At 43.2% G+C, this 15,080-nt stretch overlaps 1 protein-coding gene across 1 annotated transcript in view; it reads left to right on the top strand.

Annotated features, from left to right (window-relative positions):
- The window catches only part of MREG (melanoregulin), a 56,852-nt gene extending 42,423 nt beyond the window's left edge, over positions 1–14,429 (top strand). Inside the window, exons 3-5 of the mRNA XM_004576847.4 lie at positions 12,184–12,274; positions 13,529–13,692; positions 14,242–14,429. Coding sequence (XP_004576904.2) covers positions 12,184–12,274; positions 13,529–13,692; positions 14,242–14,376 — 390 coding nt within the window. The 3' untranslated portion in view covers positions 14,377–14,429. The remainder of the gene's footprint in view (positions 1–12,183; positions 12,275–13,528; positions 13,693–14,241) is intronic.
- Positions 14,430–15,080: the final 651 nt, after the last annotated feature.

Raw genomic sequence — 15,080 nt, 5'->3', positions numbered from 1 at the left:
GTACAGGGGATTACTGGAGAAGTCACATCTATGAGATGCTTTCAGAATTTGGATTCAGACAGTCCATTCTTAAATTTGAACTTGGATTAGTGTGCTGAACAAGCACGCTTGTGGTACATCTCTACGCCAACAGGAGTTGACGATTTTCTAGCTCGCTAAGAACTGAAGTCCTCTTCTCCTCTCCTTTCCTCAAGAGCAGAAAGTTACAACTACAGTCCTTTGCTTCCTCCTCCTTTCCGGTGACAAGAGTCAGAACTCCATCATTTATTCTGACCAGTGTGTTAGCAATGGCAATGTCACAGGGAGTGCACTGAGTGTCAGTTCCTCTCGATGGCAGCTTGAATCTGGTCACAATCAGAGTTTCGCCCTGTTGACAACCCTCAATCCATGCATTGGCCCAAATCTCCCAAGTTGGGCAAAACTAGCTTAAACCTCATGGCTCAGCAGCCTCTTTCCATTGCTGTGCTGGCATACTATGGCAGCAGGAGCTTTGAGCTGTCTCCTGGCTTAATCTGGTTAAAACCAGATAAAGAATTAGGTCAGGGGCCTCTGACTGCAAGGCATTCTGTTTCCAGAACTCCAGCAGAGCTGTGGAATAAAAATAAACAGGGAGAGTCGAAGATGCAGTTCTTGACATTTGCATTTAACCTAGTCTAGGCCAAAATTCTAGTGGTCATTCTCAGGCAAAAAAGGTGAGCATTGCAGTGAACAGAGGGGCTGTGCTACAACCCGGCTGTTGGATGTGCTGTTTTTAGGTGCTCTGAGCAGTAGCTGCAGTTGACATTGGGGATGGAAGGTTCTACACCATGTGGAGAGACAAGCTGCTCTAAAGTTACATTGTTAATCTTCTAGGCCTCATGCTGGGACTTACAGGGTCAGAGCAGCACAGGGGCCTCTAGGCCTGGAGGCGACATGGGCTTCACTGGGACCTGGTCTGCCCTTGAAATCGGAGGAAGGTGATGGGGAGGAGACCCAAATGCTCATCTGTCTCCCAGAAGTGTGTCTTTACCTTGCAGCGTAGCAGAGACGGAGAGGGCTTGGGCAATACATCCACAACAGAGTGGGACTTACACAATCAGAGACTTTGGTTATCCAGATACACCTTTCTGTGAGCACTGTGAGTGCGCCAGGGTGAGGAAGTGCTCAGGATATAGTAGTAAAACCAATCCTTATTGTTCACATTGGAGGTCACTGGGTCACAGGGTTCCCCCCAGACCTAAGGGTCAGATCTCCTGCCAGCTCCTAAGCCCCACCTCCCACTGCTTCCGCCAGGTTCACATAGTGTTACTTATCCTTCACCAGATGGAGTTGTTCTGCTCAGTTTGCTCCATCCCGTGTTGTTTGAGTGGAGGTGGGAGCAGATGACTAACAAGTGGATTAGTTCTCTAGTCTAGGAACAGTGAAATACAGTCCTGTCTTTCCCACTTACATAGCACACCTGGGGGATGCACAGCACAGGCTGTTATGGTGCTGAAAGAGGGTGCTGGGCTGGGCAGGTGGCCCCGACACTCTTTAGGTCCAGGAATGTCTGAAGGGAGTGCTGGACTTCCTCTGCGTCATTGACTCTCACCACCCTGCCCGTGAATCTGCTGGCATTGACCTTCCTCCTGCTGCCGGAGATCAGCGGCAGGAACGCCTGGCTGCCTTCTTGACCTGAGTGGCCACACCAGAAGCCGTTTTTGGAAAGAAAGTCCCTGCACGCTGCGTTCTGTTTCTATTTCTCTGTCTTGTGTCCCAGTTTCCACTGTGGCGACACACAGGGTAGGACAAGACGGTAGGCTAAATTTGGGCCTAATTAAGTGACTCCTTTCATTGTTATAAGTAGCATAGGTTTTGGAGTCAAACAGACTGGAGTTTAGATGTCAGGTCCCCTACTTTATGGTTGTGAGACCTCTGCTAAGTTGTTTATAGAATTTCACTTGATATGTTTCTAGAAAGGGATCCTTAAACTCATTCCTTCAAAGTTTTGTGAAGAAGGTATCAGCAACGTTAGAGGGCTGGGGTCAGAGCCTGCCCCACAGGGTGCCCTCAGGTGTAGCTGAAAGGTACTTTTCAGAAGGCAAATGCTTGATTGGGCATGAAGTGGAAGAAATGAATGGGTTTTTGATTTATTTCATATTCTCTAAATATATTATTTTCCAAAAATATGGAAATAGAAACATCTTACAGAAACTTGCTTTGGTAAGCTGGAGTTAACATAGGTTGTAGCCCTAGTGGTTTTTTTCTGATAGGGTTTGGTGCTACTATAAACAAAACTCCATGAGTCTGTAGAGGACACCTGGTACCACAACAGAGGATGGAGGACAGAACAAATCAATCAACTCCCCCAGCCAAGTGTTGGCAGTGAATACCTGGGCAAACGGAGACTCTAAGGTGGACTGTGTCAACTGGCAGATTCTGGAGAGATTTCATCGTGCTTGAAGTGGTGAAATCGGCAGCAATTCAGAACTGTTGAACTATTGAGATCTCATGGGCAGGACTCTTAAGCATGCCCCACATTGGGGACCCTGGGGTGGTGTTGGGTGGCTGTCCTCCATCCCAGGGTGCAGAGGCGTTTGGAAGGCTGAGATGCTTCTCTCCTTGTTTCCCATCTTTTCCCATATACAGGAAGGAAAAAGAGAGAATGTGGAAATGGTGATCTCACCCACCTTCCTATAGCCCTTGACCCTAATCACCCTAATCAACCATGTAAAAATCATCAAAAATAAAAATAATTAATGATTTAATAAAACCTCCATGGGCTGGTCATTTCTAAAGGACAGAAGTGTATCTCTCACAGGTTTGAATGCTGGCAATCCCAAGATCAAGGTGCCAGCAGGTTTGGTGTCCAGTGAGTGACGGTCCCATCAGTGGTATCGTCTCACAGGGATGTCCTCATGTGGCAGAGGATGGAAAGAGCGAAAGAGGACCAAAGCTAGCTCCCGCCCTACCTTTTGTGTGGCACCAATCCATTCATGAGGATGGAGCCCACATGACTTGATCTTCATACCACGTGAGGTGAGCTGAATTTCACACATTCAAGTCATAGCAAGGCATGAATAGGATTTAGGTGCAGAAAAATGAAGACACAAAGAACTTTGGGTAAAGGTTGGAAGTTCAGGGTATGTCCAGAGGAGAGCGGTGGTCTCAGCTGTCAGGTGCACACACACCTGAGAACAAGATTGAAAGGTCTGATCCTGAGTAGCTTGCTAGCAATTGAAATGTCACTCAATGAGTGTAGGTAACTGCTGAAGGAAGTCTGTCCTTTAGGAACACACCCAGTTGGGACGAGCTTGGCCAAGTTAACTTCTGGAGGCAGAGGTACACATTTCTGCAGCCAGTAGAGCCAATTTAGGCCAAGGCAGCAGGAAAAGAGAGGGAAAAGAAACCCACGGGTGAACAGAGCTTTTAGGAAAGACCCCAAGATGCTGCTGAGTTTGGTCACTGGTGGGTTATGGAGGCTGGAGAGAGTGTCTCAGTACTTTCCCATGGACAGGGTCCTGTAGACGGCAGTCTGCTGGGGGCTAGTGATCGGAGGGGGAAGAAACAGTGAGAATAGCACCTGGAGGCCCCTTGTGAGCCTTTCAGCAGGGGTGGAAAGTGGGCTGGAACTCAGGAAGGCCCAGGGGTTAAGGGCAGGGTGCCAGAGCTGTTTGATTCAGGGCAGCCAGCTCATTAAGGATAGTGGGCTCCTTCCTTGCAAATGCCTTCTTGTGGATTGGGTAAATGGGATGAAGTGTTTCGGATTTGCCCGCAATGTGCCAGCTGGTAAACTCTGGAAGAGGCCTGTCGTGAGCAAGTGAAACTGGATTGTCATGGGAACTCTGGGGAAGGCTGGGTTGGATTGGCACATTTTCTTTCTAGTTTCAGTTTCTTTCTTTCTTTTTTCTTTTTTTTTTTTTAATTTTACTTACCTGGGGGTGGGGAGAGAGCAATAGAACACTCCCATCTGCTGGATCATTCATAAATGATTAGGCCTGGCCCAGGCTCAGACCAGGAGCCATGATGTAATCCAGGTTTCCCACGTAGCTGGCGGGGACCCAGCTGCTTGAGCCATCACTGCTGCTTTCCAGGGTCTGTGTTAGTAGGAAACTGGAATCTGAAATCTAGAGCACGAGCTAAGAATTGAACTCAGGGACTCTGATGGGCGACTGCAGTGCTTTAGTCATCAAGCTCAATACTTGCCCCTTTGGACATTGTTGTAACCCAGCGATCCCAGGTGGGATCCCAGGTGTGTAAGCTCTCCAGGGAGTTTTGCCAGGCAGGTTTTTCATCAGAGCAGAACTGAGTACCAAGGAGCAGGAGCAAAGAGGTGCCTTACATTAAGTGTCTGCTAGGGCCTGCTGAATCCTGAACCTTGAAGCCTGTACAGACCTGTACGGGAAGCCTGCCAGTCCTCTAGGGTGTTGACAAACTCAGTCTGGGTTATTGATCCTTTCTAGTCAGTTCTTAGACTCACAGACTTTCCCAGCTTCTGGTATCCTCACCACCGATTGCATCTGGAAGGGGTGACTGTCTTTGACTTTGTCCTTCAGAGAGGAGGTGGAGGTGGAGGTGGAGTGGAGAGCAGGGAGTATAGTTGAGGGGTGGGCAGGGGAGAAGGGAAGTGTGCGGGTGGGGTTCAAGGTCCTTCCTACCATCTCAGAGTCCAGAATGACTTCAGTCTCCAAAGGAAGTTCCAGAGGTTTTTGTTCCTCTGAGTTGTAGTCTTACATAAAGAACATTCTTGGGTTTGGTGGAATTCTTGACAGAGACTGGAAATAAGTTAGAAGGGCTCGATTTTCTCTTTGGATTTCAATGTTTGCTAGTTCCTCCTCGGGCCTAGCTGCTGTGACTTCAGGTTGATCCCATCAGCAGCTCTCACCATTCCTCTACTTTGTTTTCTCTGTCACCCACCTTCCTGTTTTAAGAGGCAGTGTGGACAGTCACGAAATGTGTTGGCAGTGCCTAGGCTGGAAATCCCAGCTGGAGCAGGTGTTGTGGTACCATGGGCTGAGCCACTGCAGGTTGCCTGTAGTCCATATTGGAATGCTGGGGATTGCATCTGACTTCTGCTTCCCCTGCAGCTTCCTGGTATCTTTGGAAGCAGCAGGTGATGGCTCAAGTACATGGTCCCTACCACCTATCTGGGAGTCTTGGATTGGATTCCTTGCTCCTGGCTTCAGCCTGGCCCAGCACTAGCTGTTGTGGTTAATTAGGGAGTGAACCACAGGCAGATCAATCTCTAGCTCTCAAATCAATATAAAGATTGGAGTCTTAGCTCCTCATTTGTCACTGTATATACACCTGAGCAAGTTGCTTGACTTGTTTGGGCCTCAGTTACCTTATTCTCAAGATCTATTATAATAGTATCTATCTCACAGGGCAATGTATCCTGTTATGAGGATTAATCAAGCAAATATATGTAATTTAGAGAAATGTCCTGAGAGGTAGTGAATGGCCTCTAAATATAGCTTCTGTTAACTCTTCTTATGCATCTACCTATTGTTAATATATCCTTTTAATGTTTGCAAATGGCTTTAAATCTTCATTGGATTTTATCAGGTGACAGGAAAAAAATCTATATTAAAGCAGTGTATATACCTTTTTTAGTTATAGATTAAATGGTATGCTTCTGAGTAAAGTATGGAAACTATATTTCCGCATTCTAGGTAAGGAGGGCTCATGATTTACAGAGCTCTCACTGCGAGTAAGAAGTTTCTCCTTACAGTGATCTTTCTTGTAACTTCCACCTGTTAGTTATGCATTTTCGAGCTCTTTCTTCCATACATCAGCTGTTACAGGACACTTAGCCTGTCCTGCCACGTCCTCTAGTTCCCAGGTCTGTTGGCGTGGGCACCATGATGTGGTTCCAAGTATTCTGTCGTCTGTGCCACCTTCTTCCTGCCTGCATGGCTACTTGGCCCTCTTAAGGCAGTTGCCTGAGTGTTCTCTGAAGAGGACTGTCCCAGCCTGGTCTCCGTTGCCATAACTGACACCACAGACTGGGCCGTTGAGGAAGAACAGGGCTTTATTTAGTTCTGGAGGCCGGGAAGGCCAAGCACATGGAGCTGCATCTGGAAAGGGCTTTCTTGCTGCGTCATAACTTAAGTAGTGGGGGGGCCTTGTCTGTGAAACAGAGCAAGCGTGTTGGCTTGATTCTCTCTTGGTTTTCTTATCAAGTCGCTAACGTCATCACCAGGGACCCAGGCTCAGGACCTCCCCTCTCCTAACTACCTCCCAACAACTCAGCTCCAAATATGCTGAACAGAAGAATTTGGGGATTAAGCAAACCATAGCCAGAACATAGATTACCACTTCCTTTTGAAAGTGGTGTTAAAATATTACAGTAGATTTTTTGGGTGGGTTGTGTTTTCATTCCTTTAGGACACTGTTAATGTTCTTTGCTTTCTTTGTAAGCCTGGTGCTGTGCTCAACACAAAACAGGTGCCCAACAAATGCAGACCGAAAGCCATATTTTGGGTGGATTTTGCTCTTTTGGTTTGCTCCAGCTCTAAGTTTTGTTTTCAAATGAACTGCTGTGTGGGCGGGTCCGTGGGGCTTGCACTTTTATATTTTACCACCTAAGAGTAGGGTGTATTTTTGTTTATTCCTCCTACATTTCAATCTGTGTGTTTTTCTTTATAGACCTTGTTGTATGTTTCACAACGAAATGGCTTTATTCTATGCATTAGTAATCCTTCCTACTTTTTTTGGACAGATTACAGATAGAAGGATAGACAGAGAGGTCCTTCATCTGCTGGTTCACTCCCCAAGTGACTACAACAACCAGAGCTGAGCCGAAGCCAGGTGCTCCCCTCTGATCCCCTACATGAATGCAAGGGACTTGAGCCATCCACCACTACTTTCCCAGACCATAATCAGGGAGCTGGATCAGAAGTGAGCAGCCAGGACATGGACCAGCATCTATCTGGGATGCTGGTGCCACAGGGAGAGACTCAACCTACTATACTATACTTATTTACTGGAAAACAAACTTCTTGGTTCTGTTTCTGCTATCTTCCATGATCCAAAAAATTCAAACAAGAACAGGAAGCTTATATTCTAGTACAGAGTGATTGCTAAAATACATTATTAAGTGAAAAGAACAGCATATGGAATTTTACTACTTGAGGAAAAAATAGATGGATGTAGGAAAACTTGATTATAATTACCTGTAGAGGAGGCAGCCTGGGTGGCCAGGGGAGATAGAACCTTCAACACCTTTTGAATTTTGAATCGTGTGAGTGCATTGCCTAACCTAAATAGCTATGTAAGACAAGATACACTAATTGTTTTCAGCTTCTTTTTCTAAGGGTGTATGGGCTTTGGAAATAGGTGCAATTATATTTCAATCTGGCTTGACTGTTACTGGCAGCTTAGAATGGTGTAAGTTACATAAAATATTCTTTGTTGGATTTTTGTGCAAATCAAACATAATATAGGTCATTTATTACAGTTCAGACTGTGGTCAGGTTGTTTTGGAGGGGAGGGTACAGACAACAGAGCACTTTTCACCTTGGTTATGAACATCCTCCTCTGAAGGTGGTTTTTCACCACCCTTTAAAGACAAAAGACAGGTCCTCTTAGTGCTTGGGGCTCAGACGGTGAATAGATTTTGGCTTAAAGTTATTGTCAATCAAAAATGCACTGTGATTTCAGATGGTGATGTTACATTCTGGAACAAAGCAAAGGGATTCATTGAGTCTCCGTAAGAGTTGAATGAGAACACCAGTAATAGTGTGACTCCTATCCTTTGGCTTTTTTTTTTGACTTTTTTTTTTATTAATTATTATGCATTATGTGACAGTTTCATAGGCTCTGGGAATCCCCCTACCCCTCCCAACGCCCCTCCCCCCTGGTGGATTCCTCCACCTTGGTGCAGTATTACAGTTCAAATTCAATCAAGATCTAGATTATCCTAAAATCTGCCAAGATCAGTAAAATTATACTTCAACACAACAAATGGCTAAATACTAAAATGAAATAGACACGAGACAGCTGAATGGTACCTTATAGCCATTTTAAGGTATATAGCAGCTGGTCCTGTATACAAACTAAAATTGAAATGTCAATGAGCAAATCATAGGTTGTGGTTAAGAACTTGTTTTTTGTTTTTTTTTTAACATACTGGTTACGCAAAACCATGTCAATTCCATAATGTATCCTTTGGCTTTTTGAAAGAAGTTCGCCAGTTATCTCCACACCATTCTGCTTCCCTGATCTGGTTGGATCTGGTTGGAATTCCGGGGAGGCACTGTGGATTAGCCCTGGGCACAAACTACAGCTGCTATGCTGCTATGTTTTCTGCTATGCTGCTCTCCTAAGTGCATTAGCAGGGAGCTGCACTGAAAGTGGAGCAGTTGGGACTTCAACCAGCCCTCATATGGCATATCAGTGTTGCAGGTGGTGGCTTACGCCATTGTGCCACCCCTAAATCACCTTTCAAACAAGAAATAAAAATATTTGTTTCACTTACCCAGTTAATATTAGATAAATAGACATTCAATTGCCTTAATGAACATGAATTTGCTTATATTATGCCAACATTATATAATAAGGATCAAGTGTTTTTAGAATGCTAAGTAGTGACAAGGCTGCATATAGTTGTATAAATGGATTTAGAAATATTTTTGTATTAAATCAACTTTCAGTTCTATCTTCTGTGAACCTTTTAAAAGTACCTTGTACAACAAGATGATTTGATATATTCATAAGTATGCTTTACATGATGAATACCAAATTATTCAGTCAATAATTGTGGTGCCAACGCACAGGAAGGCACCTAAAATCTGCTGCTTTGTCTCTTTTGAACTAAGCAGTGCAGTGTCATTAACCCTCATCCCCATTCCGTTCATCTGCACCCCACACTGATTGTGGAGTGATTCACCAGGGCTAAGATACGGAATTCAATGGCAATGCGTGGATGAAGAACATATGGCCCTGTTTCCACACAGCCGCATGTACTCGTGTGCACAGACTTGCTGTTCAAGCACAGTAAGGAAATCCTGTCATGGCAACAGCTCATGTGAACCTAGTGGTCACTGTGCTACGTGAGAGCCACCAGACGCTCCCAGGCCATGAGCCGCAGTGGAGGAGGGTGAGAGCCAACAATGTGATCCAGCTGAGATCCATCCTTAGCAGGTTTTTAAATCTCATATTGATGATTAGCTGTGGGCTGCTTTTCTATGAAACATTTTATCAGAGTAACAAACACTCAAACTAAATGAATTCATATAAAAGTCTTGATATTTGGGATAGATGTAAATAAGTCTTTATAATTCATTTTATTTATAATATTTAATGTATAAGTAGCCTGAAACCTGGATGAGCCAATGATGAATGTTATCTGAAAAGTAGATTTCGCTACCCTTAGAATAAGATCTAAGGCATGAGGGCTGAGAGGAAATTAGTGGAGACTTTGAATTGCAGGTTAATGAAGCCATCTAGTGGTTAGTTATGTAAATTAAGGCTATCGGGATGTGGGAAGCAGAAGCCGTAGGCTGAATGAGTGGGTGTCTAATCAAGTGTGACTGAGTGTCTGAAAACTTTTTGCTAAGTCCAGAAAACAAGGACAGTCTCATCGAGGATAAACCTAGTGTGCACTGTGTAATATTTTATTTATCTGTAGTCTTTTTATTAAAACGTATTTAAGGAAACTGATGAATCTCCAATAATAGCACAAACTAGAAGACAGGAGTACAAGATTAAACTTATGCATAAAGACAATAAAAAGTACTTAAAAGTAACGGTAGTTCAAAAATGCTCACTAAATCCTATATATGTTCCTTAAAAGTTCTAAATTTTCAAGGAAGAGCTATAAGTTAGAATATTCACAATGTCCGAAAAGATGAAACCATTTTCAGGAAAAGTAAAATCACACCGGGTGTGCTAAATGTGGGGAGATTTTTCTACTGGAGGGTCTGATAAATGGACTCCTGCATGGCCTGATTAATGGAATGCATCCTGTCTTCAGATCATTCCCAGGCTGGCACTGATTGGGAGGTGGATATGCATTAACCTCCACTTCAAGAGCTTGGGTCAACAAGTTTGGTTCTCACTGTAAGCCAGTGAGGTGGGTGTTGCAGATGCAACAACCATCTGCATCAGTGAGGTGGGGAGCTTCCCTAAAGTCAGGGTGTCAGTCATCAGTGGGGCTGGCTCAGCACCCACTGTCTCTTCCAGTAGGGAAGAGTATGGCCAATGAAATGCAACAAAGCGTACCCAGTGCAAACAATATTTGAGTGTTTCCACTCTTGACTGACACAGTCTGTTGGGGAATGCTAGGTAAGTTTGCCTTTATATGATGTCAAAGATGAGTCCAATGTTGCTCTGATATGATTTAGTTAACTTTGTCCAAGGACTTTGCCCCTGACCACAAACACCACACTTGTGCACACGCATGGGTGTACATTCCTTTGCTCAAAATAATAATTATAATCATGATGATGATGATCATAATGATAATAATCAGTACAAGGAAAGTCTCTGCCTCCTGACTTTGAGAACACAGTGAAGGAAAACCCATGCATTTTCATGCCTGTCATCAGATGCAAGATCTAAGATGCAGTCACAGCAAAACATGTTCTAATTAACTAGCATTTATTTTTCCAAGTGGTTTCTTATAAACATTTGTGAATGGCAGCCAACTTGTTTTTTCTTATGAAATCATGAAAGTTGATTAGGAACGAACAAGACAAGTTATGAAAAGAACATAGAAAATAATGACATTCTTGAAACATTTTCTGTGAGAGGAATCAAGATATCATAGTTTGAGTTTTAAATTGATCATTTAAAATGATATTCTTTGGGGCTGGCACAATGGCTTGATTGGCTAATCCTCCCCCTTCAAGTGCCAGAATGCCATATGAGTGCCGGTTCATGTCTGACTGCCAGCTTCCTTCTTGTGGCCTGGGAAAGCAGTTGAGGATGACCCAAACACTTGGGACTCTCCACCTGTGTGGGAGACTGCAAAGAGTCTCCCGGCTCCTGATTTCAGATTGGCTCAGCTCCAGCCATTGCGGCCCTTTGGGGAATGAGCCAGCGGATAGATCTTTGTCCCTGTCTCTCCTTCTCCATGCAGCTCTGCATTTCCAATAAAAAAAAAATCTTAAAAGAATGAAATGGTGTTCTTTGAAGTTGTGCTTTATATTAACTGTATGGTTATTGTCTTTACTAAGAAAGGGGAAAACGTTTATTGCATAAAATGACTGTTATATGTAGATAAGGCCCCTTTAAAAGTATTCCAAAGCAGAGTTACAGAGATTGAGAAGAGAGAGATCTTCCATCCACTGGTTCACTCCCTAAATTCCCACAGCAACTGGGACTGAATCAGGCTGAAATCTGGAGCCAGAAACTCAGTTTTAGATTGCAGTGCTGAGATATGGTGGAAGAATATCAGCATGGAGTCAGTCAGCAGGAGGCATAGATGATTTGTGTATCAGTTTGCTCATGAACTTGGGCCGATGACTCCCAATAATACCGGTTCTCATTTCTGTTATCCGTATGATATTGGGTCCATCAGTAGGACATTTGGGTCTCAGTTTTTTCATCTATAAAATGGCTTTATAGGTGTTCAGTGTGTGCAGGTGTAATGCTTAATTTACTTTAAATATTTATGGCATCCTTTTGGGGGGAATTTGTATTAATTTGAAAGACACACACACACACATGAAAGAGAGAGTGCGCGCTCGCATCCTCTGGTCCTGTTCCTTAGTGTCCACCACACCTGGGACTGGATCAGGCTGAAGCCAGGAGCCAAAAACTCAATCCAGGTCTTCCATCTGGGTGGCAGAGACCCAAGAATTTGAGCCATCCATCATTGGCTGCCTCCCAGGGTGAGCATTAGCAAGAAGCTGGTGTTGGGAATGGAGCTGGCACCAGAACCTGGGTACTGGTGGCTTAACTGCTAGGCCAGTCGTAAATAGACTATTTATCATTATTAGTATTCTTTACAGAGGAGACCTGTGCAGTTGCTAGAACATGTAATGTGAAGGGTTTGAGTGACATAACTTGCACGTAGTGCCAATTCACCTGGTTTGGATTCTCCAGAAGTGCCAACTGGTGGCATTCCCAATGACCCCATCTCATTCAATCCCTTCTCTTGTTGACATGCTCTGGAAATTAGTGAAGTGGAGAACCACATTGCTTAAGCAATGTGTGTTTTAAGAGTTGGAGATTTGGGCTAAAAGGAAAAATACAACCAGATTTTTATTTTCCTTACAGGAGTGGCAGAAACTCAACTATGACATCTATTCCTTGCGGCAGATTCGAAGGGAAGTGAGAAACAGGTGGAAACGCATTTTAGAAGACTTGGGTAAGTTGGGAAGACATGGTGAAATGGCAAGAAGAAATAGAGTTGTGATCACTTCACTTTCTCCGCTGTGGGTTTTAGGAAGGTAGTGTTAGTAATGAGGAAGGCCACTGCGTGCTAAAGTTTGCCTGGTCCTGCTGTAATGTCTCAAGCATAGCTGCCTGGTCTTTCTGTTGTCACCAGCCCACATATTGATGATGTATTCTGCCAAGAGTTCCTACACCTGTCCTCAGAACAGGGCAGTGCAGGGCAGGGAAGTCAGGTGGACACAGTACTTACTCTTCTGGCATTATGGGGTGATTAAATCAGAGCATGGTGATGGCCTGTTGATTGTAGCTTGAGAAGATGAAGCTGCTTGGAAGAAATACTGTTGGCATCAGACAGCAAAATTCTCAGAAATAAAAGAAAAGCTTCAAGGCTGGGAAGAAAAAAAAATCCTGTGGCATGGGGGTCAAAACTTCTCTTAGTGCTGCCAGGGTTCTGATAAAAAAAAAATCACAGAACAAGCTTATTCTAAATTTTTTTAAGTAAATTTGTCACGTTCAGAACCCTCAACCTTTCTACTTTGTTTTTTTTTAACATATTTTATTATTATATCTCAAATACCAAAAATGATAGAAGCAACATACAAAGTAAAATTATAAAGCAGCTTAACACATAAATAAAGATAGAAAGATTCTTGACAAAATGTTGTTAAGTCTTGCCTGGCAAAACTTAAAATGATAATACATCAAGACAATATATTTTATATCCCTTAAATGGAAGGTTAGTTCATCTTCTAATACCTATCTAATCAACAAAAATATTATCATAACAAATTGGCAAATAAAAACCATGACCATCATCATCAAAGAAAGAGCCTTTCATACAATTTGAACACATCATTTTTTAAAAAGAAAATACTCCTATTGATGTTGTTGTTATTGTTGCTGTGATCGATGTGGCTGTTATGAAATGATGTCAATCCGAAAAATAGTAAAAAAAAAAAAAAAGAAAAAAAAAGTAATTTTCTTTGATGGTTTAATCATATTATGTCCCGTTAATAGGAGTATTTTCTTCTTAAAAATGACCTTTCTACTTTGAAAGACCATGTTTCTTACCATGGTGATTTCTCAAAAGTGGAGTGGCCAGGACTTGAACCAAATAGCACTGAGTTCCTGGCATGGCAGGGGGCAGCTTTACTGGCTATGCACCACTGGCCCTGGCACTCATTTCCTTATGATGATTTCACCTGGGGCATACATTTATCTACCTTAGGTTTTCAAAAGGAAGCAGACTCTCTGTTGTCTGTGACCAAACTCAGCACCCTCAGTGATTCCAAAAACACCAGGAAGGCTCGAGAGATGCTGTTAAAACTAGCTGAAGAGACCAACATTTTCCCAACCAGTTGGGAACTCTCAGAAAGATACCTCTTTGTTGTGGTAAGTAGACATCTCTTTCTGCACCTGCTGTGGTTTTGCTGGATGTCTTTGCCTTCTTGCTTATCCCTTGTCCTCCTCATTCTACTACGGCCAGCACCCTTGCAGGGTGAGGTGGGCCTTAAAGCTGGCATTGTCTACACTGGCTTTCAGGAGGCCTGCAATAGTGGAGATGAATGAAGAGCTTTCATTCACTCAAGTCTGGTTCATAGCTAAACCTGTTGAAACTTGGCACAAGAGTTTGTATCTTCCCACTGATTCTGCTGTGCAGTCAAATTTTTGAACTCTTTATCCATCAAAGACATGTGAGAAATATTGCTTATGGAACCTAAGTTTGAAGAGTCATTTGGAAGGACTGTGAGAGTGTTGAGTCATTTCTTGGATAAGTAAGTAAGATCATGTCTCTTAAGTTTGTGGACTAAAATTTGACGTGTTGTACTTACTAATAATTTCTGGGTGGATTTTGTTGCTGGTTTGATTTTCCTGCAGGCATGGCTTGGCTTCCAGCTTGACATCATTTTTTCTTTTCTTTCTTTTTTTATAATTTGGCAGGACCGTCTCATTACTCTTGATGCTGCAGAAGAATTCTTTAAAATTGCCATTCAGGCTTACCCCAAGAACCCTGGAGTCCCCTGCCTGGCAGACGGCCGGAAAGAAATGCACTACTGTCCATTTCCAAGTCCCTAAAGGAATGCTCAGAGGCAGAATGGCAGTTCTTCCTTTGGGATTCAACAGCCACACAAGTGTTGAAGAGAGTGAACAAGGACAGGGCTGACTAAGTGAAAAATGCTTCTGAAATGTGTGAGGCCTTCCTGAAGACCCTACCCCTGAAATGCTCTGGTTACACTGTGGCCTGGCAGACTTACATTTAACAGGCAAGCTGGGCGGTAAGATAGTTCATTACAGATGTTGAAGTTCCAAAAGTCCATTGTCCCAGTTGGAATTGTGCAATAGGCTCCAATAATTAATCCTGTTGGAAAAGTGGGTTGTTCTAATTAATAATAAAAATAGGACCAATTAAGCCTAACATAGGCTACCAATTTTAAAATGATTGTGAAATCCAGACCAATCGCCAGCAATAGCCATCACATAACCTCTGATTGGGAGAACCCTGGAATGTGTCACAGTATCACTTTTAGTATCAACTGTAATTATTCAGAAGCAGAGGTAGCAGAGAATGGCAACATCTACACAACCTGCTTGGATGTGAATTTCAAATAGTACTCCTCAGTGGAGCTGCTTGAAGCTACCTGTAAAACATTCTGTCTTTTCATCCTGGTACATACATTGTAAATTCCCCATGTTACTAATGTCTAGTTACCTCATTTTTGCACATTATCAACTTCTGGTCTGAAAGCCCTTGAGATTTTATCTGGGATAACATCTATAAA

Source organism: Ochotona princeps, chromosome 5, assembly GCF_030435755.1.
Source record: "Ochotona princeps isolate mOchPri1 chromosome 5, mOchPri1.hap1, whole genome shotgun sequence".
NCBI classification, from domain to species: domain Eukaryota; kingdom Metazoa; phylum Chordata; class Mammalia; order Lagomorpha; family Ochotonidae; genus Ochotona; species Ochotona princeps.
Note: the sequence above shows the minus strand (reverse complement) of the source record. Positions and strands in the feature narration are given on the sequence as shown.